This window comes from Bubalus bubalis, chromosome 7, assembly GCF_019923935.1.
Source record: "Bubalus bubalis isolate 160015118507 breed Murrah chromosome 7, NDDB_SH_1, whole genome shotgun sequence".
Classification (NCBI taxonomy): domain Eukaryota; kingdom Metazoa; phylum Chordata; class Mammalia; order Artiodactyla; family Bovidae; genus Bubalus; species Bubalus bubalis.
Window position 1 is genome coordinate 92,533,252 of NC_059163.1, and position 27,082 is coordinate 92,560,333.

At 40.1% G+C, this 27,082-nt stretch overlaps 1 protein-coding gene and 1 non-coding gene across 7 annotated transcripts in view; both read right to left on the reverse strand.

Moving 5' to 3' along the window:
- Positions 1 to 27,082, reverse strand: part of SGMS2 (sphingomyelin synthase 2) — a 96,512-nt gene that overhangs the window by 20,886 nt on the left and 48,544 nt on the right. For 4 of the 6 annotated variants that reach the window (XM_006061879.3, XM_006061878.3, XM_006061876.4 and 1 more), the window contains one exon: positions 608 to 1,307. In XM_006061879.3, the coding sequence (XP_006061941.1) occupies positions 608 to 1,062 (455 nt within the window). In that variant the 5' untranslated portion in view covers positions 1,063 to 1,307. Of the gene's footprint in view, positions 1 to 607; positions 1,308 to 2,105; positions 2,255 to 27,082 lie in introns of those variants that run through there. The other 2 variants (XM_044946143.1, XM_044946142.1) reach the window with 2 other exon arrangements.
- Positions 13,964 to 14,035, reverse strand: TRNAC-GCA. Its single transcript has one exon. It is a non-coding gene; the product is annotated as a tRNA-Cys (tRNA).

Genomic DNA, 27,082 nt, shown 5'->3' on the forward strand with positions numbered 1-27,082 from the left:
AGGCCTGTTTACTACAGGTATGTAAAACCCAAACTGCATGGACCCAGGTCTAAATGCAGTTTATTAAGCAAACTCTTGTGGTTGAATTGCTAATAGGCAAATGGAAAAGAAATGTAAAATCTGAGAACTCTTGAAGAGAGGCAAACCTCAAAGCCTGCTGTGATTGACTGTAGACCAATATAATCATCACATTCTGAGTAACAGCCGACTACTTTCCCCACCTGTCAAGAGCCTGGAATAACACAAGCATGATGAAGTGAATGTATTCCTTTCCAAGCCTCTGAATGTATCATGCAAATACCATAGTGCCAAGTTGCTTGAAATCAGAACTGCACCTTAAATTTACAAGCTTTGAGTCATCCACCACAGCATTCCTGCACCTTTACACACACCTGCCACTTCCATACAGATGCTCAATAAATGCTGATGGAATAACGACTGGATTTACTCAAGGTTGTAGATCTTTCTATCTCTTCTTTTCATCAAGTGCCTGGATAAGACTGAAGTTATCAGATAAAACCGAGAAAGAGCATTTCGATTACACATCTACTCACTTAAATATAAACTCCCATGGCAAACCCCCCAAAACATGTTAGACCTTACTTACTTGTATCTCAAAAACAGCCACTGGGTGATCCATAATCCAACTAATATAATCCCATTTATTTCTGATACAGAAAATGCCCATTTCACCCGATCTATGTAATCAAAAAACTTGTCTGGGAGTGGAGGGCTGAGTTCCTTGGGAGGGACCCTCTCGTGCACAACCGTGATCATGACGGTTGTCAGGACAAGGTTGAAAAGAGCGTACACGAAAGCAATGCCCGTTTTCCACCACTCGAGGGGAAATTTGTTCCTGGCTTCTGTGGGCATAGCAATTTGGATATAGTCCGGGTACTTTTTGGTGCTCTTCCGCAACCCATTGGATAAGCTCTTAGGTTTACTGTTGCCATTTTTGTTCTCTTCTTCGACAGGCTCAGGAGGTCTCGCGTAAGTGTTTGCAGGGTCATTGGTTTGATTTTCCATATGTTCCTCGAGTTTTGCTGTCTCTATGATATCCATTGTCCCCTGGTCTTCAGGTCAAAAAGGAGATGGTAAAGTTCTTGTTCTTTGCGGAAACTTGACTTTTTTTAATCCTTCTATTTCCAAGATCAACATGGACTCTTAAGACTGATCTTGTTTCCTAGTGGAAAACATAGATGGTCTCCATCTCTCTAGTGTTCCTCCTGGGCCATCATCTGCTATACGTTTACCACTTTCAGGAAAGGAAGCCAATTTTCTTTCCCCCAAAGATGTTACTGTCCCACCTGGAAAAACAAAACAGAACTCTGTTCAGAAACCATGCTTGTCCACTTGCCAACCATCCAAAACAAAAACATTATCAAAATAAGGAAATAAATACCAAAGCCATTTGCTTTATAAATATATCGTCAGAACATAGTTAAAAGCTGCTGAGATGGAGTTTATTTATAAAACATTGAATTGTTTCATCTTGGAATTCTTCTCTTTTTGAGCTGATTTCAGTATAAATAGGAACATTCTAATAAACAATTCCTTTTCAATTTCTTTAAATAAAAGTCAGGACCCAGCATTGCAAACACTTCATCAGACAGTATCCCTTGTTGCTAACCATGAAGTCATAATAAGCCAGAACCTCCCCAGAGATCATATCATTCCTTCCTAAGACTGCATCTTCTCTATGAATCTTAAAAAATAAAACACTGTGATGAGTTGCTTACACGTATGGAATACTTGTTACTCTCTGAATTTGTCGACTTTCTATTTTCATAGTAATCTTTAAGTGACTACTTTTTAGAACATATTCAAGACATTTTAAACGGTACTAACTCTGTTTATCCTTTTGCAGTCAGAGATTCACACCATACAGAAGGAACGCTGACAGCCTACAAAATAACACAGTGAAAAGATACCAAAGCCTTACTAGCTATGTCTCATTTAGGGAGCAAACTCTACTGGTTTCTGGAAGAAGAAAATAATTCACTACAACCAACATAGTGAATTAGTAACTGAGAACATTTCCATGCATCATAATTTCTGTCCAACTATAGAAGCGGGCACCCAGAGGACCGGCTCAGACGACTTACCCACCAGGACACCAGGGACGAAAGGTGCTCTCTGCTTGAAGCTCCACAGGCCCCAAAGAGCAGAGACCTCTCTCCACAGCACAGAGCACCAGCACCACCTCTTTTATACGGGGCAGCAATACAGCGCCAGCTGTTCTCAATTTAGGAAAGCAGTATTTTCGTCCTGCTGGAGATCCCAGCCACCTGAAGAGGTTTCCAAACCTCGTAATTAGTCCCCACGCAGAGGACACTGCACAACTTAAGCACAAGCTTTTGCATTTTAAAGACCTCCCTTTCAGAGTGACCTCAGGGGGTGGAAATTGGGAGAAGGAAAAACTCAAAGTGATGACAGCCAAGCCTTTATTTAACGAAAGAACAAGGAAAGAAAGTTAAAATGGCACAGACGGTATAGACAGGCAGTATTTGTTGACAGTTGTGAATGGCAAACAGATCAACCAGAAATGTTCATTGTGCACCTAAATGTCCCGACACTGATGGATATGTAGGGGCAAATAAAAAGAAGTTAAAAAAAAAAACATACACGCCAACCAGAATGCCACCCAAAGAGCTCAACGTCTAACTGAAGAGGCAGAACCGAAGTGATGAAACTTTGAAGACTGACTGGCATATTGTAAGAAGAAGAAGAATGAGGTGGATGGCTAGATCAGAATGTAGCTCTAGTTGTGTCCCAAAAATGTGTCCAGAGAAAGGCACTGTCCGTTTCCGAGGAAGTGAAAGCAAGAGGAAAGTTAGCCTACAGGGCTAGGTGGATCACTACGAGATGAAGATCCGCTAAGAGCGATTACCCCTCACCTTTCTCCTGGCCCTGGGAAAAGCCTCCAGATACTAAGGCATCAGAGCACAGTGAGAAAGGACCAGGGCCCCTCTCTGTAAAACAGGCCTAACAGAGACTCTTTGCACTGCCCTGGCGCAGTGTTGTGGGAAGACTAGGTATAATGAACAGGTGACTCCATAAGGTATTTTACAAAACAGACCATCAACACCATGTCAACTCCTTCTAATGGAGGTACTAAAGCACTGGGTCAGCCAGAGCTTGTTTCTTTTTGCCAACTTCAGGCTACACCACTCATAGCATCCTGCCAAACTATCATCCAAATTCCATCCAAATTTACTACTCCACAACTGCTCTGCATTTGATGTTTGTAGGGGAAAGAAGCTTGTAATTTTGAAGCCCAGGTCCACTCTAGCAGACATACAGATGGTCTTTAAAAGGTAGCTACCTAATTCTGGAACATAGAATGTAGAACAGAAGAAAATAGTTGCCTTTTTTTTTTTTTTTTTAAAGAGGAAGCATCCAGCTATCTACCTACTGGGACAAGTGTGCGAATGACTGAAATAATTAATCATAAAGAGCTTTGTGCTCCTGGGAGGAAGAGCACTCTGTGAGTACAAAGCCTGTTTATTGTCATTAGTGGCAGGACTGATGTTTTCCTTGGGGTTTCATTAAGAAGATTAAATACACAAAGCACATCATCATGTGTCAACCAATCTTGGGACGCAATGTTCATCATCACGACGATCATTACAACACACTCATTCCCACGGTGAGACTCGCCTACCAGCAAGTATCTGGAAAGTGACAAAAGCCACAGCAGTTCCTCCTGAGGCTGGCAACCCCTTTAGGTCATTTGTTTAGGGTATACTCTGCCAGAGCTCAAGCAGATGAAAAGCTTTCCAAGTCTTCTTACATTGCAAAACACTGCAAGTTAGTCTAGATAATATTTTAAAAGTTTAAGATCCCTATAGACTAATCTTGCTTTTGAAGGCAAGTGCAAAACTCAGAAACTGTTAGTTTAATAACACCGCTTTGCTAGGGCTTTTTTTTTTTTTTTTTTTTTTCCCTTTAAGACCAAAGTATAATTTACTCCAGAAATACAAGCTTGCAAATTAGGAGATAACTGTAATTTGTATTTTATTAAATACAAAGAAATGTAAACCAAAAAGATATGATCATCTTGCTGCTGCTGCTGCTGCTAAGTAGCTTCAGTCGTGTCTGACTCTGTGCAACCCTATAGACGGCAGCCCACCAGGCTCCCCCGTCCCTGGGATTCTCCAGGCAAGAACACTGGAGTGGCTTGCCATTTCCTTCTCCAATGCATGAAAGTGAAAAGTGAAAGTGAAGTCGCTCAGTCGTGTCCAACTCTAGCGATCCCATGGACTGCAGCCTACCAGGCTCCTCTGTCCATGGGATTTTCCAGGCAAAAGTACTGGAGTGGGGTGCCATCGCCTTCTCCGATGATCATCTTGAGTGATGTTTAAAAGGCACTGATAAAATTCACTATCCACTTGATCTGGGGGAGAGAAAGCACTCAACAGTAGGAACAAAATATATATATATACAGCTATGGTCTTTCAATGCCAATATCACAATTTTAGCTGTGTAATATGTGTTCTAATATCTAGTGGGGAAAAAAAATCCTACACTTTTCATCCCTAAGGGAATTTCAGGATCTTTCTGTCAAATTATAAAAAAATACATACTTTTGTTTATATGTTTTATTTTACCTCTGTTATACCATAAAGGGTTTGATCTTACCATATTGAAATACATTAATCACTTTCTCTTAATAATCCCAATAGTATTTTTCCTGTAATTTGACAAAATGATTCTATGGTTCATCAAGGAGTAAAAATGGGAGCAGCAGAAGCTTTGTACCAGTAGATATTGCACAACACAACTAATATTGGGGCAATGGCACCCAGTTATTCTATTTTGGGAATTTATCTCAAGGCGATAAGGATGCACACAAAATATTTCTACAAGTATGCTTTCAATACATTTATAAGCAGAAATTGGAAACACTCTAATGTCCAACAATAGGGAGTTAAATAAATTACAGCCATCATAATATACTTAACATACTGTTTTTGGATACAGTAACTACAAAACTGTGAGACAAATACATAAATACTATATAAGAAGGATGCAGTATCACATTAAGTACAGATTTAGATCTGGAAAAGTGTAGAGGCTTCCCTGGTAGTTCAGACGGTAAAGAATCTGCCCACAATGCAGGAGACCTGGGTTCGATCCCTGGGATGGGAAGATCCCCTGGAGGAGAGCATGGCAACCCATTTCAGTATTCTTGCCTCAGTAATTCCTATCAGAGCTTCAGTTCAGTTCAGTCGCTCAGTCATACCCAACTCTTTGCAACCCCATAAATTGCAGCATGACAGGCCTCTCTGTCCATCACCAACTCCCGGAGCGCTCCCAAACTCATGTCCATTGAGTCGGTGATGCCATCCAACCATCTCACCCTCTGTTGTCCCCTTCTCCTCCTGCCCCCAATCCCTCCCAGCATCAGAGTCTTTTCCAATGAGTCAACTCTTTGCATGAGGTGACCAAAGTATTGGAGTTTCAGCTTCAACATCAGTCCTTCCAATGAACACCCAGGACTGATCTCCTTTAGGATGGACTGGTTGAATCTCCTTTCAGTCCAAGGGACTTTCAAGAGTCTTCTCCAACACCACAGTTCAAAAGCATCAATTCTTTGGCGCTCAGCTTTCTTCACAGTCCAACTCTCACATCCATACGTGACCACTGGAAAAACCATAGTCTTGACTAGACAGACTTTTGTTGGCAAAGTAATGTCTCTGCTTTTGAATATGCTATCTAGGTTGGTCATAACTTTCCTTCCAAGAAGTAAGCATCTTTTAATTTCATGGTCTACCAAAAATGGAAAAGGAGTAATGTAACAGAGTTTTCAAGGCTTGAAGAAAAGGTGCAAGTGTGCGGTTTATGACTCACTCCCAGTTCTGATCTGAGGCTCATGGCCGCATTCCACAGAGGAGACCAAGCACAGACATGAGCTCCAGTCAACAGGCTAAGAAGCACTTTGCTTGTTAAAGTTGTATGTTGACCTGGTTGGGCATCTGGAGTGGTTAAAAAGATAAGATGTATTAAGTGTGTAAATATAGTTTAAAAATTAAGGAAACTTATTGAAATCTATGCCAAAGCCTTTGACTGTGTGGATCACAATAAACTGTGGAAAATTCTGAAAGAGATGGGAATACCAGACCACCTGATCTGCCTCTTGAGAAATTTGTATGCAGGTCAGGAAGCAACAGTTAGAACTGGACATGGAACAACAGACTGGTTCCAAATAGGAAAAGGAGTATGTCAAGGCTGTATATTGTCACCCTGTTTATTTAACTTATATGCAGAGTACATCATGAGAAACACTGGACTGGAAGAAACACAAGCTGGAATAAAGATTGCAGGGAGAAATATCAATAACCTCAGATATGCAGATGACACCACCCTTATGGCAGAAAGTGAAGAACTCAAAAGCCTCTTGATGAAAGTGAAAGTGGAGAGTGAAAAAGTTGGCTTAAAGCTCAACATTCAGAAAACAAAGATCATGGCATCCGGTCCCACCAATTCATGGGAAATAGATGGGGAAAGAGTGGAAACAGAGGATGCCTTTATTTTGGGGGGCTCCAAAATCACTGCAGATGGTGACTGCAGCCATGAAATTAAAAGACGCTTACTCCTTGGAAGGAAAGTTATGACCAACCTAGATAGCATATTCAAAAGCAGAGACATTACTTTGCCAACAAAGGTTCATCTAGTCAAGGCTATGGTTTTTCCTGTGGTCACGTATGGATGTGAGAGTTGGACTGTGAAGAAGGCTGAGCACCTAAGAATTGATGCTTTTGACCTGTGGTGTTGGAGAAGACTCTTGAGAGTCCCTTGGACTGCAAGGAGATCCAACCAGTCCATTCTGAATGAAGGAGATCAGCCCTGGGATTTCTTTGGAAGAAACAATGCTAAAGCTGAAACTCCAATGCTTTGGTCACCTCATGCAAAGAGTTGACTCATTGGAAAAGACTCTGATGCTGAGAGGGATTGGGGGCAAGAGGAGAAGGGGACGACAGAGGTTGAGATGGCTGGATGGCATCACTGACTCGATGGACGTGAGTCTGGGTGAACTCCGGGAGTTGGTGATGGACAGGGAGGCCAGGCGTGCTGTGATTCATGGGGTCGCAAAGAGTCGGACACGACTGAGCGACTGATCTGATCTGATCTGATCTGATTGAAGTCTATATGTGGGTTTCAATGCTCAAAAAGATGTAATCTGTTGAAGATAGAGGTTAAACACTGACCAAAGAGAATGTGTTGCTAACATCTGCAAATCACAATTATGAATGAAAGAGATTTAGATGTTGCTTAAAGGCTTAAGAAAAACAAGGTCTTGAAACAGAGTTGAATGATCAATGGAAACAAAAGAGCTGATGAGTTTCTTAACAGACTACTAAAGCTTTGTTGCTGCTGCTAAGTCTCTTCAGTCGTGTCCAACTCTGTGCGACCCCGTAGACGGCAGCCCACCAGGCTCCCCCGTCCCTGAGATTCTCCAGGCAAGAACACCGGAGTGGGTTGCCATCTCCTTCTCCAATGCATGAAAGTGAAAAGTGAAAGTGAAGTCGCTCAGTTGTCTCCAACTCTTAGCGACCTACCAGCCCTTAAAAAAGAAAACCCAGGGGCTTTCCTGGTGGTTCAGCGTAAAGAGGCTGCCTTCCGATATAGGAGACACAGGTTCGATCCCTGATCCTGGAAGGCCCCACATACGGCAGAGCAACTAACGGCCTGCCCCACAATTACTGAGCTTGTACTCTGCAGCCTGGGAGCTGCACCTCCTGAGCTCACACGGGCAACTCCTGAAGCCTGCACACCCTAGAGCCTGTGCTCCACACGAGAAGCCACCACAGTGAGAAGCCTGAACACAACAGTTAGAGAGTAGCCCGTGCAGCAACCGAGACCTGGCATGGAAATCAACCAATCAATCAATAAAATCTAAAATAGAAAAAAAAAAACCCCAATGTCACCATAAAGCCATGAAAAAGTCAAGCTGTAGAATAAAACGGACACAATATCATAGTTCCCAAATATGTGTCGGGTACTGTGCTTTGGGTATTATATAATTAATCTTTAGAACAACATTAGGAAATATTTTTAAATATTTATTCATTTAGCTGTGTTGGGTCTTAGTTGTGGCACACGGTTCTTCCTTGCATGACTCGGGATCTTTCAGCATGGCACATGGACTCTCTAGTGATGGCAAGCAGGCTCAGGGGTTGTGGCACGTGGGCTCCAGAGTGCACAGGCAGCATACGGGCTTAGTTGCTCCGGGCCATGTGGGATCTTAGTTCCCCGACCAGAGATCGAACCTACCAAACCTACCCTGCATTGCAAGGTAGTTTTCTCAACCACGGGACCACCAGGGAAATCCCAGGAAATATTTTAAAGAAAAGAAGTTGAGGTCATGTGAAGTGCTCAAGGTCAGACAGGTAGGAAGTGGCAGAGCTCAGATCTGAACCAGGAATTCGATCTCAGGAGCCCCTGTTCTGTCACAGAGGTCAACAATATAGTCAGTGAAAAAGATTGAGACAATCAATTACAAGCTTTTTTTTAAAAAAAAGGAGAGATGCATAAACACATAGGAAAGTCTCCAGAAAATATAGGCATTTTAAAATCTTTATAATTTTGAAGAAATTAATATAAACTTAGAAAAAAAATTTAATATATAAATCACCTCTCTTGAGGGGAGAGGGGAGGAGCCTGTGAAGTATTTCCCTGTTACCCATATTTCCCTTTTAATTGTAAGTACTGTAACAAACACACCACTATATTAAATTTATAATATAGATATATTGCTATGTTAACAGGATTCCAGTTTAGCTAAGAAATTTTACGCCTATAAAAGTTTTTTCAGAGACCAAGACATCTCAGCTTTTCCTTACTAACATTCTTAGAGCTTAATTTACTTGTAAAAATCCTCCTGCCTAAAATGGATAGGCATTGTTAGTATGATTACAGAAACAAGGGTGCCTGGTGAGTCACGGCATTCTATTTCAGAAATGCCCATAAAATTTGCTAAATATTTTTACTAACAAGTTCTTGAAAACTGAAAAGAAGACCCACTATTTAATTAAAAAAAAATCATCATGTATATTTGTGAAATACTCTCCCAACAAAAGTTACATGGAAAGGCATCCTTGCCAGACCCTTACAGGTCCCATGTCTGTATAAGAGTGACAGATTTAAATCAGGGAAACGGGCAGGCCTGGAAGGTAGCTTTGTGACACTATTCTGAGGATGGACTGGGAAAAAAGACTTAATTTAAAAGACAAGAATTAAAAAAGCAGCTACTGTGATGACTGTAATTATGAACTCGGGGAGAGTGATGCTTGGGTAGAGAATAAACATTTTGATTTCTGGTACTAATTTGCTATCCCACACTAAGAGAGACTAGACAACTTTAGTTCTATAACTAGTTGTTGTAAGAGGAAGACTCAGCCTATCAGTGGTGGTTGCTGGTAGGAATGGAGAGAGACTACAAATAGGCTGCCGTTTTCTTTTCAGGGTGATGGAAATGTTGTAAAATTAGATCATGACGGTGGCTGCACAATTCTGTAAATTTACTAAAAATCATTCAACGATATACTTAAAACACATACATTTTATAGGATGAAAGTCATAACTCAATTAAGCTTTACTCTTTAAAACAAAAAAGCCATAGCCCATCAAGACACATAGTTTCTAAAGACTTAGAAACCAAAGACTAACCCATGTTCTGTTATTATAGATTCCAGGCTCACTTATCCCTTTAAAGTGTTGTTATTTACCAGCTGAGCACTTCCTCAGCCGTGACTGAAATAACATACATTTTAAAGTTTTCTACAGATAGGATCAAGAACCCTCCAATAAAATGCAAACTGTTTAACAAAATTTGTGTAAACTGTGCTCCAAAAATAAACTGGTAAGTAAATAAGATGAAGTGACAAAAAACAGATGGGTTTTCTAACAGAATTCATCAAAATTTACTATGAGTTGGACCTCAAGGGGGAAAAGTGAGGGTCTGATTTCTTTCTCACTATTAAAAAAAAATTGGTCACTTTAACTGGCGAGGTAGTTTAATACTTGTTGAAATGAATATTTATTGACACAGAGCAAATATTAGCTGTGCAAATTTGAAAACAATAAATTTGGACTCAAGAGTATTTCACAAGAAGTGATCATCTGGGGTCTGTCCACAGGGCGGTGCCGCACTCAGCCAGCAGTAACTGTTTCTGATGCCACTCAGTTTGATAGAATAAAATACCTTCACTAAAATCTGCTTTGCAAAGTGTTCCATAGGATGTTTTCAATCTTGTCTTCTATTTCTTGTTCATATTTTTATTGATGGCTGGAGAACTCTAAAGATTAGATCCAATTCCAGGAGAGGAATCTTAGAGGTGGAGTCCCAGAGAAAGACAATTTTAACAATCCCTGGTACATTGTAGAACATGTAGTAACAAGGAAAATGAATGAACAAATGCATAAATAGGGGAATGAGCAAGTAGATGGACAGATAAGATAAGTAATCAGACAGACAGATGAGACCCTGAAGATAGAAGAGGGCTATAAAACAAGGTCCAAAGCTAGGGAATATTTTAAATAATCCTTTATGTTTCTTGGGGATATACTCTAAATCAGAGGTTCTCAGAGTTAAGGGGTAGAGTGGGGGAACACATGTTTTTCCCAAATACTGGATGATGTCTGCCCCAAGCCCCTTTCCCCGCCTCCATTCCTGATACATCTAGGAGTTCAGAGAATTTCTGGAGGGTGAGGGTGGGTGGACTTTCCAGGTGGGTTCTCCCTCCTTTGCCTGCGTGTTTGCAGGGTTTAGAAGAAAGAACAAGGCAGGAAACTTCTGCTTCCCACCCCTTTATGTATTTACAGCCCGCATGATAAACCCAGGACCCTGGGGAATAAGTAAAGAGGGTTGAAGTCTGGTATTTGTGGTAAAATGCTTACATCTACTGCAGCAAGCAAGCAAGAGACCTTCCTGATAATTTAAACAGACATTTCTACCTTTAACACCCTGAACTGTGATTCTATTAATTTCCGGGCAACCCTGTCCAAGAGGTGTTTGGTCAGAGAATTATTCCGCGCTAACTGGTACCACCTGCTCCTTGTTTAATGGTCAAACAAAAGTCGAAAGCACCAGCTTAGCAGAAACGCCCTGGGGGCTGTATCAGAAAGGTTAACGCTAACAGCCTAACTGAACAACAGTGGTAATTATCTGCTGCTTCATCTCTAGCTTCCGTATATACCCCAAAGATTTACACACCTAGAAACTGATTCCCGGAGGTTTTAATAATTATTACTCTGTAGTAGGAGTCTGCACAGATTACCTACTCAAGTGAGAGGTTTCTAAAAATCATAAAAAACACATTCCATTTAATATTTTCAAAAGAGAGTGGAACTTACATTTTCTTCTAACAGTGGCTGGTCTGGGAGCAAAGCAGAAGCTGGGTCTAACAGCTTAACCTTATACTCTCTAAAACATACATTTTCTAAACCATATTAGAGATCTCATTCTAAATAAATAAATAGATCACAGTTAAAGTCAACAGCATATTTCATCAACATAAACAACAACAAACTTTCTAGATTTGGAAGTGTAGTCTCTTACTCTAGGAAAACCATGGGAAGGAAAAAAAGAACAGTTTCTTCAAAATAATTTCATAACTCTTTCCTTTAATAAAGCTCCTTTACTACATGCCTTTCAGATTATTTTAAAATCTACCTTTTGATTTCTCCCTTTACCATTTCGTGACCAAACTTGGTGTCTGATTTATACAATTCCAAAAAGTTTGCACACAAAAAATTAATAGGCTATTTAAAATGAGTTTTCAAAAAACTGACATCTTGGAACTTTGCTTGATGTTTATGAATACATTAGAAGAAAGTCGTAGCACTCAGAGATTTGAGTGAAGTCATCTTTAAGCGGGAATCTATAGGAAGGAGTTAAAAAATCCTGCTCTAGGGTGGAGGCAAAGGGGAGACTTCAGGACAAACATTTAACCTGGGGCTGCGGTTAGCACATTTTATAGTTGTAAACAGAGGCAAATGCCTAAGAACAGGAAGCTTACTCAATCCCCAGGGCTGCTGTCGGAAGGGCACCTAGGTACACTTGAATATAATTTCCTTGTAGAGGTCTAAAGTCTAGAATCAGACATTTTAATATGCATTTAAAATACAATGGGTTCCTTGTTACTATATTTCTGCTTAGTGCACTGTGTCAACAAAACAAGAAATAGCTTAAAACAGCCTCAGAGACGAAGGGGAACACTTCCTGTTAGCAAGAATTAAAACACTGAAAAATGAAGGAAAAGGGAGGTTCTAGAGTCTGCACCCTCAGCAGGTTGGTCTCATCTGCTTGCTGCAGTTGGGGTGTGGTGTTCTCCAGGCTTTGGCAGAGGGCAAGGAGAGCAGGAGGGCTAGACAGCTCTTCAAGTCCAGTGCTGTAGCCCCTCTGGTGTCCTCAAGGCAGAGCATAGTTTCATATAAGGAAAGGAAAAAGTAGGAGAGGAAAGCAGGCATGGAAGAGCCAAGAGAAGCCTGTATAAAGCCTCCATTTCTCATTCTCTTATGCCAACCACAAAAAGGTTCTTTTGCATGACTGGCTGAATAAGCCACTGCTTTCAAATGGTATGAGGCTATAAAAAGGAATACTTTCTCCAGGGCCATTAAGGTCACTACACTTGGCTTCCAGAACTTAAACTACTATGTTGTAGTTCAATAAATTATTTCTTGCTCAAAAGCACTTATTTGACCAATGTTTCCAACCTTGGCTTTGGTTTCTGCAAAGAACTCCAACACAAGGAATGGCACCCTTGGAGAAAAGGCAAGAGTAACATAAAAGATGAAAATCCTGAGTCTAACAATGCCACGTTTAACAAGTTTGAGGAATGCCAGTGAATGTTAGAATTGGGATTTGAAATAGGTCTCTAAAACATTTATCTACTGAATTTTTACTTATCCTAATAAATTAAGGAAAAGAAGAGATGGCACAAACTGTTTATTTCTTTAATTTTCACCAGAAAGTTTGCATATTAAAAAAACTCACTTGAAGAAAATAAAAAGAAATTTGGTTTATACATCACAGCACTTAAATATTATTTTAGGAAATATTAGTAAATAGTTGGATATTCAGAATAACTGCCAACAGACATGGTTTGCTAAGGAAAATGAGGCTGTTCAGAGGTAAAAGTTGGAAAGTTGCAAAGTCTCATCAACAAATGTGTCTTCTCTTGCCTGTTCTACTAAATGTTCCCTGTATGGAGCTTGAACCCTCTACGACAAAGCGTAGGTGGCTGTTGGGATGATAAAGACCATATCTGAGTGATTATCTACATACCATTGGTTTTGTAGTAACCCTTAACCCTTAGCCAACTGCCCGTTTCCCTTAAACAAAAATCCGGAACAGAATACACAGTTCTATTTTGTATTTCTCTTAGAAATACCATAACACGAGAAATTTTGTTCTAAGATACCCAAGCTGTCCCTCCAGGAGGTATTTAGAGAAAGAGAGAAAAGAGTTTGGAAAGAAAGATACAAGAAAACGAGTCAGAGTTTTTACAAGGAACCCTGAAAAGACAAAGACAAAATAGAAAAGTATAGGTATCAGAGCTGACTCAAATGGCTTCTAGGGGCCCAGAGTATGTCCCATAAAAGGGCACTTACAGCTTGGGGAGTGCAGAGGGGCACTGGAGGTGAGTGAGCATCAGTCCTTCTCAGCAAAACCAGGAGAGCTCCAAGGATTTGGACAGAAAAAAGTGTGGTAGGGATGGGGAGTGAAGGGGGAGTTGACACTGTTAAACAGAAACATAACTTTGAAAGTATGGGGACTACCTTTACTGAAACATTTCTTTCTGAGCAATAGTAAAGAAAGATAAGTGAAAGTGTTAGTCAATCAGTTGTGTTTGACTCTTTGCAACCCCACCGACTGTAGCCTGCCAGGCTCCTTTGTCCATGGAATTCTCCAGGCAACAATACTGGAGGGTGTTGCCATGCTCTTCTCCAGGGAATCTTCCCAACCCAGGGATTGAACCTGGGTCTTCTGCATTGCAGGCAGATTCTTTACCATCTGAGCCACCTGGGAGCGAGTGAGTGAAAGTCGCTCAGTCGTGTCTGACTCTTTGAGACCCCATGGACTGTACAGTCCATGGGATTCTCCAGGCCAGAATACTGGAGTGGGTAGCCTGTCCCTTTTCCAGGGGATTTTCCCAACCCAGGGATCAAACCCAGGTCTCCCACATTGCAGGCGGATTCTTTACCAACTAAGCCACAAGGGAAGCCCGAGCCACCTGGGAAGCCCCGAGCAGTAATAAATACAACCACAATTGAGTCAGCATATGAAACAATCAGATATTCTATTTAGCACAAATGGTTAGTTATCATATGTAAATAAACAAAAATATGTCATTTAGCATGTATTTACATGATCTATATTATATCTATAACTGGCTATATTATTCATTATAGATAGATTCACTACAAGTAACATGTAAAATCCTTTAATTATGATGATCTGTTTAATCAAGGCTTTCACGTAGGGCCTTGGCTTTCATCTTTCTTTCTTTGCATATTAAATCGGCTTTTCGTTTCCACAATCTTTGCAGTAAGGGCAGGTGATTTGATGAACCCAATCCCTGAAGTACACCCTCAAAAGCCACTAGAAGAACTTGGAAAAAGACAAGAGAAACAGAGAATGATTTCTGCTGGTTTATCCATGCAGTGAATGAAGAATGGTGAGGAAAGGAAACAGAAGTAGAAGATAAAATTCTGCGGCTCCATCTCATAGCCAGAGTTCATTTCCTTATTTTCTACACCTGCTCTGACAAATCCTAAGAAAAGAATTCCTGTGACTAAATGTCTCCCAGTTACTAATAACAGAAACTTCCTACAGAATGTTTCACTGACAGATTAAATACACAAGCTTTTACTCTATTGTAACCCATGGATAAGAACACTGGAAAGTTACCTTGAAACAAAGCCTATTAAAATGTAATTAAGCTATAATCAGAAAGAAGCATAAAAAATACAATAAGGATCATAAATTGTACAATTTTTATGAAAATCTCTCTTTTTAAGCACATGAGTTTTAAAAATGCTTACACTTCTTGACATATTAACTACTACTGAGAATTTATTTTGGAACAGTTTTAAATACAGAAAAAAACATTATCCAAAAATATATTTGGTTAAACATTAAAGCAATCTAAATGTCTACAGCAGACATTTTGAAGGATCCAAGAAATACATTAGGGATTCCCTGGTGGCTCAGACAGTAAAGAGTCTGTCTGCAGTGTGGGAGACTGGGTTCAATCCCTGGGTCGGGAAGATCCCCTGGAGAAGGTAATGGTAACCCACTTCAGTATTCTTGCCTGGAAAAACTGATCCTCAGTCCATGGGGTTGCAAAGTCAGACATGACTGAAATACATTATACTTTCTGTTTAAAAAACAGCAACATATTTTTATTTTCATAAAAATTTAAATGCATGACATTTAAAAAAAAACAAGTTAATAAATACACCCTAAAGAAGGTAAGGTGTTAATGTTGGTTGTGGGATTTACCAATTATTTTCTTTTCCTCTGGTTCTTGCCTACTTTCTCCAAATTTTCTGTGACAAAAGTATTTACCCATATATCTATTAATAGATGCAACTGTATTCTCAGTTTATAAATATTATGTTTAAGATTTTAATGATGAGGAAAATACAATATGATTTCAGCAATGTAAAGATGTATGTTACATATATACTTTTAAAACTCTGAAGAAAATGTACCATATATTAATACTGCTTAATGAATTTATGGTTGATTTTAACTTTTTTATTTTGATTGTATTTTCTAATTTTCCATATTAATCATTGTTGGTTAGATAGCATCACTGACTCAATGGACATGAATTTGAGAAAACTCCAGGAGACAGTGAAGGAAGGAAGCCTGGAGTGCTTCAGTTCATGGGGTTGCAAAGAGTTGGACACAACTTAGCAAGTGAACAACAACAAATAATCAGGAAAATGCTAATGGTGATTTTAACTATAAGAGTATTGACAGAGTTAACAGGGAAAATGTGCTTCTGTTCTTTAAAAAGGTATTTTGTTTTGTATAATTTCAAGTATGCAAAAAATGCATCTACAGAAAAGTCAGAGCACTAAAACATTAAGAACGGTTGTTCAAGTGGTAGGAGTATGAGATTTTTTTCCTTCCTACATCTGTGTATAGTCCACATTTAGAAATATTTTCATTACCAATGTGTCATTTTATACCAATAGCTAAAAGTATTGGAAACCATGTATAGCTGTTGCTGTTATTTTCACAGAAATATTTATCCACTGAAATCTTTATTTCATGTCTTCACTCAGCCTCAATTAACTGCAATAAAAAGCATATGTTTAGGGACTTCCCTGGTGGTCGAGTGGCTGACTCTGTGCTCCCAATGCAGGGGATCCAGGTTCGATTTGTGGTCAGGGAACTAGGTCCCACATGTTGCAACTGAAAGTTTAAATGCCGCAACTAAAACCTGGCACAGCCAATAAAAATTTTTTTTCAGCATATGTTTAGAATTTTGCATTTTGGACAAGTCTGCAGTATTGCTGCTGTAGAAAAAGCCTGGTAAACCAGTAACTATTTTTGGATGTTACAATCCTAACCTGAAGTAAACACGCAATTAAATTAGTCTTTACTTAGTGTTCAACTTTCAAAAACAGATGTCACTGTACTAAAGTGTGATATCTTCTGCAGGGTTTATTCCCAAGAAGGGTGAAGACTGCTTTATAAATTTCCATATAATGGATGTCAATCATTCTCTCACAAAAGAAAACCAGCCAGTCATTTAGCAAATCTCCAAGCCCTCTGGGTGAATATTGGTAAATTTTGTGCACCACAAATGTTTTAGGAAGCCTGTGTATTTAAGCACTGTTGAATATCTTTTTCCTGTTATTTGGTGGAGTTTGGCTTTGTTGTGGGCTTCTCCGGTGACTCAGACATAAAGAATCTACCTGCAATGCAAGAGACCCGAGTTTGACCCCTAGGTCAGGAAGATCCACTGAAGAAGGGAATGGCAACCCACTCCAGTATTCTTGACTGGAGAATCCCATGGACAGAGGAGCCTGGTGGGCTATAGTCCATGGGGCTGCAGAGAGCCGGACACAACTGAGTGATTTAGCACATATATACAGCACATATTAGGTCATATGGCTCACCACGATCACCTTGATAGATCTGGAAAACACCAGATATTCAAACAGTAATATATCTGAATGAGACATCAGATTAGATCAGATCAGTCGCTCAGTCGTGTCCGACTCTTTGCGACCCCATGAATCGCAGCATGCCAGGCCTTCCTGTCCATCACCAACTCCTGGAGTTCACCCAGACTCATGTCCATCGAGTCAGTGATGCCATCCAGACATCTCATCCTCTGTCCTCCCCTTCTCCTCCTGTCCCCAATCCCTCCCAGCATCAGAGTCTTTTCCAATGAGTCAACTCTTCCCATGAGGTGGCCAAAGTACTGGAGTTTCAGCTTTAGCATCATTCCTTCCAAAGAAATCCCAGGGCTGATCTCCTTCAGAATGGACTGGTTGGATCTCCTTGCAGTCCAAGGGACTCTCAAGAGTCTTCTCCAACACCACAGTTCAAAAGCATCAATTCTTCGGCGCTCAGCCTTCTTCACAGTCCAACTCTCACATCCATACATGAACACAGGAAAAACCATAGCCTTGACTAGACGAACCTTTGTTGGCAAAGTAATGTCTCTGCTTTTGAATATGCTATCTAGGTTGGTCATAACTTTCCTTCCAAGGAGTAAACGTCTTTTAATTTCATGGCTGCAGTCACCATCTGCAGTGATTTTGGAGCCCAGAAAAATAAAGTCTGACACTGTTTCCACTGTTTCCCCATCTATTTCCCATGAAGTGATGGGACCAGATGCCATGATCTTTGTTTTCTGAATGTTGAGCTTTAAGCCAACTTTTTCACTCTCCACTTTCACTTTCATCACTAAAAGAGGCTTTTGAGTTCCTCTTCACTTTCTGCCATAAGGGTGGTGTCATCTGCATATCTGAGGTTATTGATATTTCTCCCAGCAATCTTGATTCTAGCTTGTGTTTCTTCCAGTCCAGCGTTTCTCATGATGTACTCTGCATATAAGTTAAATAAGCAGGGTGACAATATACAGCCTTGACGAACTCCTTTTCCTATTTGGAACCAGTCTGTTGTTCCATGTCCAGTTCTAACTGTTGCTTCCTGACCTGCATACAAATTTCTCAAGAGGCAGATCAGGTGGTCTGGTATTCCCATCTCTTTCAGAATTTTCCACAGTTTATTGTGATCCACACAGTCAAAGGCTTTGGCATAGTCAATAAAGCAGAAATAGATGCCTTTCTGGAACTCTCTTGCTTTTTCCATGATCCAGCGGATGTTGGCAATTTGATCTCTGGTTCCTCTGCCTTTTCTAAAACCAGCTTGAACATCAGGAAGTTCACAGTTCACATATTGCTGAAGCCTGGCTTGGAGAATTTTGAGCATTACTTTACCAGCGTGTAAGATTAGTGCAATTGTGCAGTAGTTTGAGCATTCTTTGGCATTGCCTTTCTTTGGGACTGGAATGAAAACTGACCTTTTCTAGTTCTGTGGCCACTGCTGAGTTTTCCAAATTTGCTGGCATATTGAGTGCAGCACTTTCACAGCATCATCTTTCAGGATTTGGAATGAGACATAGGGATATATTGACAGTGACTTGGGTTATGAAGAGGAGGAGGGAAGGAAGGACCAAAGCGCCTTTTTATTTTTAGAAGTTTAGATTTTTAAATTGCAGATCAGTGATTCTGAACCTATACAACTCAAATCACATTATCTATCAAGATGGGACTGCTGCTGCTGCTAAGTCGCTTCAGTCGTGTCGGACTCTGTGCGATCCCATAGACCGCAACCCACCAGGCTCCGCCATCCCTGGGATTCCAGTTACATTATAATTACTTGTACAATAAAATTGTTGCTGTTCATTTGCTAAGTCATATCCAATTCTTTGCAACCCCATGGACTGTAGCCCACCAGGCTCCTCTGTCCATGGGATCTCCCAGGCAAGAATACTGGAGTATGGGGCCATTTCCTCCTCCAGGAGATCTTCCCAAACCAGGGATCGACCACATCTCCTGCATTGGCAGGTGGGTTCTTTACCACTGAGCCACCAGGGAAGCCCATACAATAAAATACCATCCCACTAATACAATGTTAGGTGAAGAAAGTTACAAAATGGTAAATATAGAAAATTTTTTACTGTGTGGGAAAATTGTGCTATGCATAAATAAACTAGTTACTAGAAAGGTGATATTATATGCAACATTTACTTCACTTTTTACCTTTTTGTGTTGAAAAAATAAGCAGCATATTTTTATTTTACTGCCTAAGAGCAAAGATAATTGTTGATTCAACAATATTTAGTGAGTATATACTCTGTATTAGGGGCTGTTGTAGGGACACAACAGTTTTTTAAAAGTCACTTCTTTCACGGAGTTTAAATTCTGCTAATGTTTACTACAACAACAATAAAAAAATTTCAAGTGCTATGAATAAAAATAAAATAAAAGGGATGTTTAAAGTAAGATCACCAAGCTTATGAAGCAATATTCAATTTTAAATTTTTAAATGAACACTCATTATGTGGAATAAAAATCAGTACCCATCAAGTCAAATGAATATCAAGAACACTTATGTTCCAACTTGCTGAAACTCGATCCCAGTAAACAGCTTCTAGAAACCTGTACAAATAAAACTTCTTGAAACTAAAAAGGAATCCCACTGAAGATGCTCCCCTACATACTCGATTGTAGATTTTTGCCTTTGAGTTCTTTGCCATTTCTGATAGATTAAAATTATGTATATATGTATAAAGTATTCTAGTTCTCTTGGTCATAATGGACTTTTATGACTGATCACCCCAGTACACTCTTTAAAGAAAGGTTTAACCCACATGAGGCTTTTAAGAAGGAAAGGTTAAAGATGCAATATTGTAAACACAGGAAGATTGTAAACACAGGAAGATTAAAAACAAAAATATTATGTGGGAACAGAAAAGTTGAAGCTGTCACATAGCTAATAAGGATTCAGAACTCAGTTTGAGTTTTGATGCAGAAATTATATTTTACCTTAAATAAGGAGAGAAACTACAGATATTAAAAAACTTATTTAATGAAACGATGACCAATCTCAAGATAAGCAATACATGAGGGTTAGATATGTAGTCAATGTTGTCCCCACTGCTGAAAGCTTAGATGAGGCAGATGAATGGTTGGCCAATCAGAACAGAGAATTATTTCTGGCTTTCTGTTCTGTGTGGAATTCGGCTCTAAGTGCTCAGGAAGGTAACAGAAGGCTGGCTCCTGTGTCCTCAAGAGATTTTTGATTAAGTAACTCCTACCCTCCACCCTTCTACCCAGAAGCCACTTAAAAAGACGAATAAGCAATAAAAACAAATTTTATAAATTAGAGAAGAGCCTGAAATACATTTGAAGTTTAGTAAGCCCCAAACTGTGTATCAGATAGAAGTAAAAGTGAAAAGAAAATTCAAATAATGAACATAAAGTGGGAGATGAGGGAAGACATATATATATCTTACAAACTTTAAATCTAGGGTACACAGATGAAAACTGAAAACAATTTTTTTTTTTAATGTAGAAGTCTTCTTTTTTAAATGCCAAGCTCCACAGATCAGTAACGAATAGAAAATCATTCTATTCCGTTTAGCTCTGGTCTATCCTTGGGAATGAACTATGGTCAATGTTTTCTACAGAGTGAAGCAGGTTTAGAAAAAACACAGGATGATTAAAAGCATTCTCTGAACCCGAACCTCATGCTAAAAAGTAGTCAGGAAACGCTATAAACTCAATGCTCAATTAGCATCCGGAAACTAAAAGATGTAATTCCATATTTAATCTTATTTCCATTAAATGCAATTTTCATTGATGAGTCTACATAAAGATTACTCATTCGAAACTGTCTTAAAAACATGCTATCAAAGTGAAAGTGAAAGTCGCTCAGTCATGTCCAAATATTTGCGACCCCATGGACTATACAGTCCATGGAATTCTCCAGGCCAGAATACTGGAGTGGGTAGCCTTTTTCTTCTCCAGGGGATCTTCTCAAACCAGGGATTGAACCTAGGTCTCCCCCATTGCAGGCAGATTCTTTACCAGTTGAACCAGCTGATTCTTTACCACAGAAGCCCAAGAATACTGGGGTGGGTAGCCTATCCCTTTTCCAGCAGATCTTCCCAACCCAGGAATCAAACCAGGATCTCCCACATTGTAGGCAGATTCTTTACCAATTGAGCTATGAGGGAAGTAAAACAAAGTAACAGTCTAGAAGTTTTTCATATTCTGACTTTGAAGGTTTTTTGGTTTTGTCTTTTTTTCTTCTAACATCTCCTGTAGCATAATATACAATAATAAAGATATTAGAAGACTGGGAGCCCGTTTCCAAGGCTTATACTGAACAAGAGCAAAAATGACATTCCAGTTAATATGTTTCTATACTCTAAAGTAAGGCACATCTTAAGAATGTCAAAAGGGATGATGGGCTGATGAGGGGTATCTTCAAAGGACATGAGTGAATTTCATTTGTGGGTGAGAGGGCCTTCCCTGTGGCTTAGAGGTAAATAATCCACCTGCAATGCAGGGGACTTGGGTCTGATCCCTGGGTTTGATCTCTGAGTTGGGAAGGTTCCCCTGGAAAAGGAAATGGCAATCCACTCCAGTATTCTTGCCTGGGAATTCTCATGGACGGAGGAGCCTGGCGGGCTACAGTCCATGGGGTCACAAAGAGTCAGACACGACTGAGCACGCATGCAGGAGGGTTATTTACAGGGTAAACAAAACCTTTCATACTCTTCATGGCAAGAATACTAAAGTGGACTGGTTCCAAATAGGAAAAGAAGTACGCCAAGGCTATATATTGTCACCCTGCTTATTTAACTTTTATGCAGAGTACATCATGAGAAACGCTGGGCTGGAAGAAGCACAAGCTGGAATCAAGATTGCTGGGAGAAATATCAATAACCTCAGATACGCAGATGACACCACCCTTATGGCAGAAAGTGAAGAGGAACTCAAAAGCCTCTTTTAGTGATGAAAGTGAAAGTGGAGAGTGAAAAAGTTGTCTTAAAGCTCAACATTCAGAAAACAAAGATCATGGCATCTGGTCCCAGCACTTCATGGCAAATAGATGGGGAAATGGTGGAAACAGCGTCAGACTTTATTTTTGGGGGTTCCAAAATCACTGCAGATGGTGACTGCAGCCATGAAATTAAAAGACACTTACTCCTTGGAAGAAAAGTTATGACCAACCTAGATAGCATATTCAAAAGCAGAGACATTACTTTGCCAACAAAGGTTCGTCTAGTCAAGGCTATGGCTCTTCCAGTGGTCATGTATGGATGTGAGAGTTGGACTGTGAAGAAGGCTGAGTGCCGAAGGATTGATGCTTTTGAAGTGCGGTGTTGGAGAAGACTCTTGAGAGTTCCTTGGACTGCAAGGAGATCCAACCAGTCCATTCTGAAGGAGATCAGCCCTGGGTGTTCTTTGGAGGGAATGATGCTAAAGCTGAAACTCCAGTACTTTGGCTACCTCATGCAAAGAGTTAACTCATTGGAAAAGACTCTGATGCTGGGAGGGATTGGGGGCAGGGGGAGAAGGGGACAACAGAGGATGAGATGGCTGGATGGCATCACTGACTCGATGGACGTGAGTCTGGGTGAACTCCAGGAGTTGGTGATGGACAGGGAGGCCTGGCGTGCTGCGATCTATGGGGTCACAAAGAGTCATACACGACTGAGCGACTGAACTGAACTGAAATAAAACCTTAGCAATCCTCTCAGCTTCAAATTCCTTCTTCTGCTCCCCAGACAGTCAGCCCACGTCCCATCCACTTTAATCCTGAATCTATCTTACCTAACTCTTATCTCTAAAACTCGTGTGAGCTTAGCTCAGCTCACAAACACCTTTCCTTATAGAAAGCATGAATGAGTCCAAACACATCAATAGCCACAACAAATTTCTAATGGATTCAATTTATCTACCAGAAAGATACATTTAAAAAATGTTTTTAATAACAATTAAAAAAAAAAAAAAAGCTGGGACTTCTCTGGTGGTTCAGTGGTTAAGACTCCGCACTTCCACTGCAGTGGGCACAGGTTCTATCCCTAGTTGGGGAAATGAGATTCCACATGCTGTGTTGCACAGCTAAAAAATAAAATAAAAATAAAGAATAAAAAGAAAGCCGAGTTGGGTACTAGGTATATGGAGCACTACGAGTACTTTGGACTGCTGGATACACAGTGAAAGTATTGCTATTAAGAGGAAGTGGGCAATCAGGAACAGGCTACTAAGAAGACATAAATAATCTCGCAGAAGGGAAAACTGGAGCCCCACAGACACTCACTGGGAAAGGAGTGAACCAGTACTTCATGCAGCACGCCCTCCCTCTCTGGTTTTGTTCCCAGTCCATTTCCTGCTTTATTGGCTCCTATAAAGCCCTCGAATGGCTTCTATTGGCCAAAAGCCCATTGCTTATTTTTGCTCAAAAACAAAAACACCTTATAATAGAAATTTTTTCAAATTTTGTATTAAAAGCAGAGAGAACAGTATAGCAAACCTCATCAGTTGCCATGATCATCATGGGAAAGCTATTCCAACTATCCTCTACCCTGAGTTTTTTTTTTTTTGGAAACAATCCCAAGCATCATTTCACTTGTAAATATTTCAGTACGCCTCTTTGACGCTATCTTTAAAAAAAAAAAAACTAATGCCATTATAGGTAAACAAAATAAATTTTATTTCCTTAATAACAAATATCTGGTCAGATCACCTTTCCCTAATTATCTTTTTTCTCTGGACTGCTTCTTAGATGCTGGTGTGTCCTTCTGCCAGGTAACACGGCTTAAAAGGACCTTCATAATCTGGCTTCTGCCTTCCTTTTCAGCCCCACTTTGAGACTCACTTTTTTCCCTTTCCCTAAACCCTGTTTCCAGACAGAGTTGCTTTATTTCTGTTAATGCTTAATGCTTAATGTTCCCTTCACATGCAACACCCGCTTTCCATATAATTTTTGAGCAGCCCGCTTACATACATGCCAAGAAATCTTTCCTGCTACAATTCCTGGACCCAGAAATGCATAGTCAAACACTGCACTCATCTTCCCGGGAGGTTACAAAACCTAGTGTACCCTTTCGTCAAGTTCCCACTGAAACACAAATGCCAATTTATAACTACAGCCTGTTAAGACACAAACCAACCTTTACCTCTGGGGTGCTTTGTGTGTGATAATTTCACCATTTTTTACTTTGCCTTTTGACTGTATATTCCTGTATAATGATTAAAACTCTTATACATGGTATTCTGGAGGTCAAAGAAGACTTTAGTGCAAAGATTTCAGTAGCAAGAAAATCCACAGAATTACTTAAACATTATATTTAATAATCATGAAGCTTTCAAATGGGAATGAGATATTTGGCAGATATCTAGCTGCAGAAGTGCCAGGGACAAAAGAGCTAGTAGCAAAAGAAGACCCCAGGGCTTCCCTGGTGGCTCAGAGGTCAAGAACCCACCTGAGGGGTGAAGGCCCCCTGGAGAAGGGAATGGCAGCCCACTCCAGTATTCCTGCCTGGGGACTCCCATGGACAGAGGAGCCTGGCGGGCTATAGTCCACGGGGTCACAAAGAGTCGGACACGACTGAACTCACATGCTATATTTTAGGGCAGCATGTTCTGACCCCCATGATATTAACTCCTTGAGGCAAAAAAAGAAAGCCTCTGATGGACAGCATGTAGTAAGCTTTTAAGCAATATTTCCTTCATCTACAAGGACCTACTGTATAGCACATGGAACTCTACTCAATGGTATGTGCCAGTCTTGCTGGGATGCAGGCTTGGGGAGAATGGATACATGTATATGTACAGCTGAGTCCCTTCCTTGTTCACCTGTAAATACCACAATATTGCTAATCAGCTGTATACCAATTCAAAATGAAAACTTTAAAGCAAAAAAATAAAATTCAAAAAAAGTAAAGAGGAAGAAAAAAAAAAAGATTTCCTTCATCTAATTACATTGGAAACACCAAGTGTTGGAGGAGTACAGAGAACCACAGAGGAAGGAATGATTAACTTTTTCTACAGGTGACGTGGTGTTAAATGAGGCTGGACCAGTATTTGAGCCGGTCCTTGAATTTACTGGGCTAGGGAGAAGGACTTTTTACGTAAAAGGAACCATGTCATCAGCGTAGGGAGAGTTCCAGCATTTCAGGTGTAACTTTCTCCGAGCTGCACCAGTTGATCAGTACACTGAAAGAATGCAGAGACCTCTAAAGGCTAGTGTGCTTCTTTGAAATAAAGAGGTAAATAATGTTTCCTTAACTTTTGATTAAATAAATCACTGGAGCATAAGGAAAGGCAAGGAAATGTTTTAGCTAAGGTGAAAATTACTAAGCTCACATCTGCACCCTCAATAAACTGAGGTAATTTTTTTGGTCAGAACTTTAGTAATCAAGATCACAAATTCCTACTGCAAACATTTTTGCAACAAATAAGCAAAATAAGTGAACTCCAAAATTTATTTGAATTATTTGAGACATTTATGGCTTCCTCTGTTTTTGAAAAGAAGTTACATATGTTCAGTAAGCTTTTATGAATAATGGTTAATACAGTTTTCCATCAAATAACATAAAGATTCCTGATGAAAGACTGAGAATCTAAATTAATGGGAATTAATCCTAAAGGAAATCAACATTGAATATTCATTGGAATGACTGTCTCTGAAGCTGAAGCTCCAGTAGTTTGGCCACTTGAACCAACTCATTGGAAAAGACCCTGATGCTGGTAAAGATTGAAGGCAAAAGGAGAAGGGGGCAGCAGAGAATGAGATGGTTAGATAAGATCACCGACTCAATGGACGTGAATTTGAGTACACTCTGGGAGATAAGGGAGGACAGAGGAACCGGGTATGCTGCAGTCCATGGGTTGCAAACAGTTGGACACGGCTTAGCAACTGAACAACAACAACAAAATATCAGTTATAAAATAAGCTACAAGGATATATTGTATAAAAGAGAAAATAAAGTCAATATTTTATAATAACTATAAATGGGGTATAACCTTTAAAAATTGTGAATCACTCTACTGTACACTTGTAACTTATGTAATATTATTGTATATCAACTATCCTTCAATCATTAATTACTTCGGTTCTTTTTAAAATAAGTCAAACTTAAAAGCATTTGCCCCAAGTCAACATTCTACGCTCAGAAAATTATTCAAAGTATAAGACTGCATATGAAATAAAGCGACCTTCAATGAAAAATTCAGTGAATGAAGCACTGTATATAGTGTGGCTTATAGAGTTAAATGGGTTTTTCTCTTACTTTTTACAGAGATCCTAAAGTTAACCTTGGTTGCTTCCCTGGTGGCTCAGATGGTAAAGAATCTGCTTGCAATGCAGGAGACACGGGTTCGATCCCTGGGTCAGAAAGATCCCCTACAGAAGGGCATGGCAACCCACTCTAGTATTCTTGTCTGGAGAATCCCATGGACAGAGGAGCCTGGCAGGCTACAGTCCATGGGGTCACATGGAGTCAGACACTGAGTGACTAACACTTTCACTTCACACACACTAATGTCCTACCATGGACTATGAGGATGAGCTCTTGAGCCAGCCCTGAGAGCCACTCCTGTAATCTCGTTCTTCCTCTTGATTTCACAGCAGATCCTTCCCTGGGAAACTCCTCCACCTGACAGAACCAGAGTGCAAACTCAGGAAGAAGAATGACTCCGAATTTCACAACTCTCTCCCATCACCCAGCCACTGCTGGGCCAGTAGCCCAGTGTACAGCAACACAATCCAATCTGCTAACATTCTGCTTTCCTTTCAAAAAATAAATTCAAGAATGCTTAAGAGATCAGACTGGGATTTAATGTCAGGACTTCCTCGCTTTACCAGTGCTCCTCCCATTTCTTTCGTCCAGCCTATGGGTTTGTAGTTTGCAGCCTACACAGGGGTTCCCCTCTGCTGGCTTAGAAGGTGTGAGGCCAGTCCATGTCTGATGTGCATCAACGTCGCTGGCCACCAGCCAGGTGCCCAGCATTCAGAGGCGCT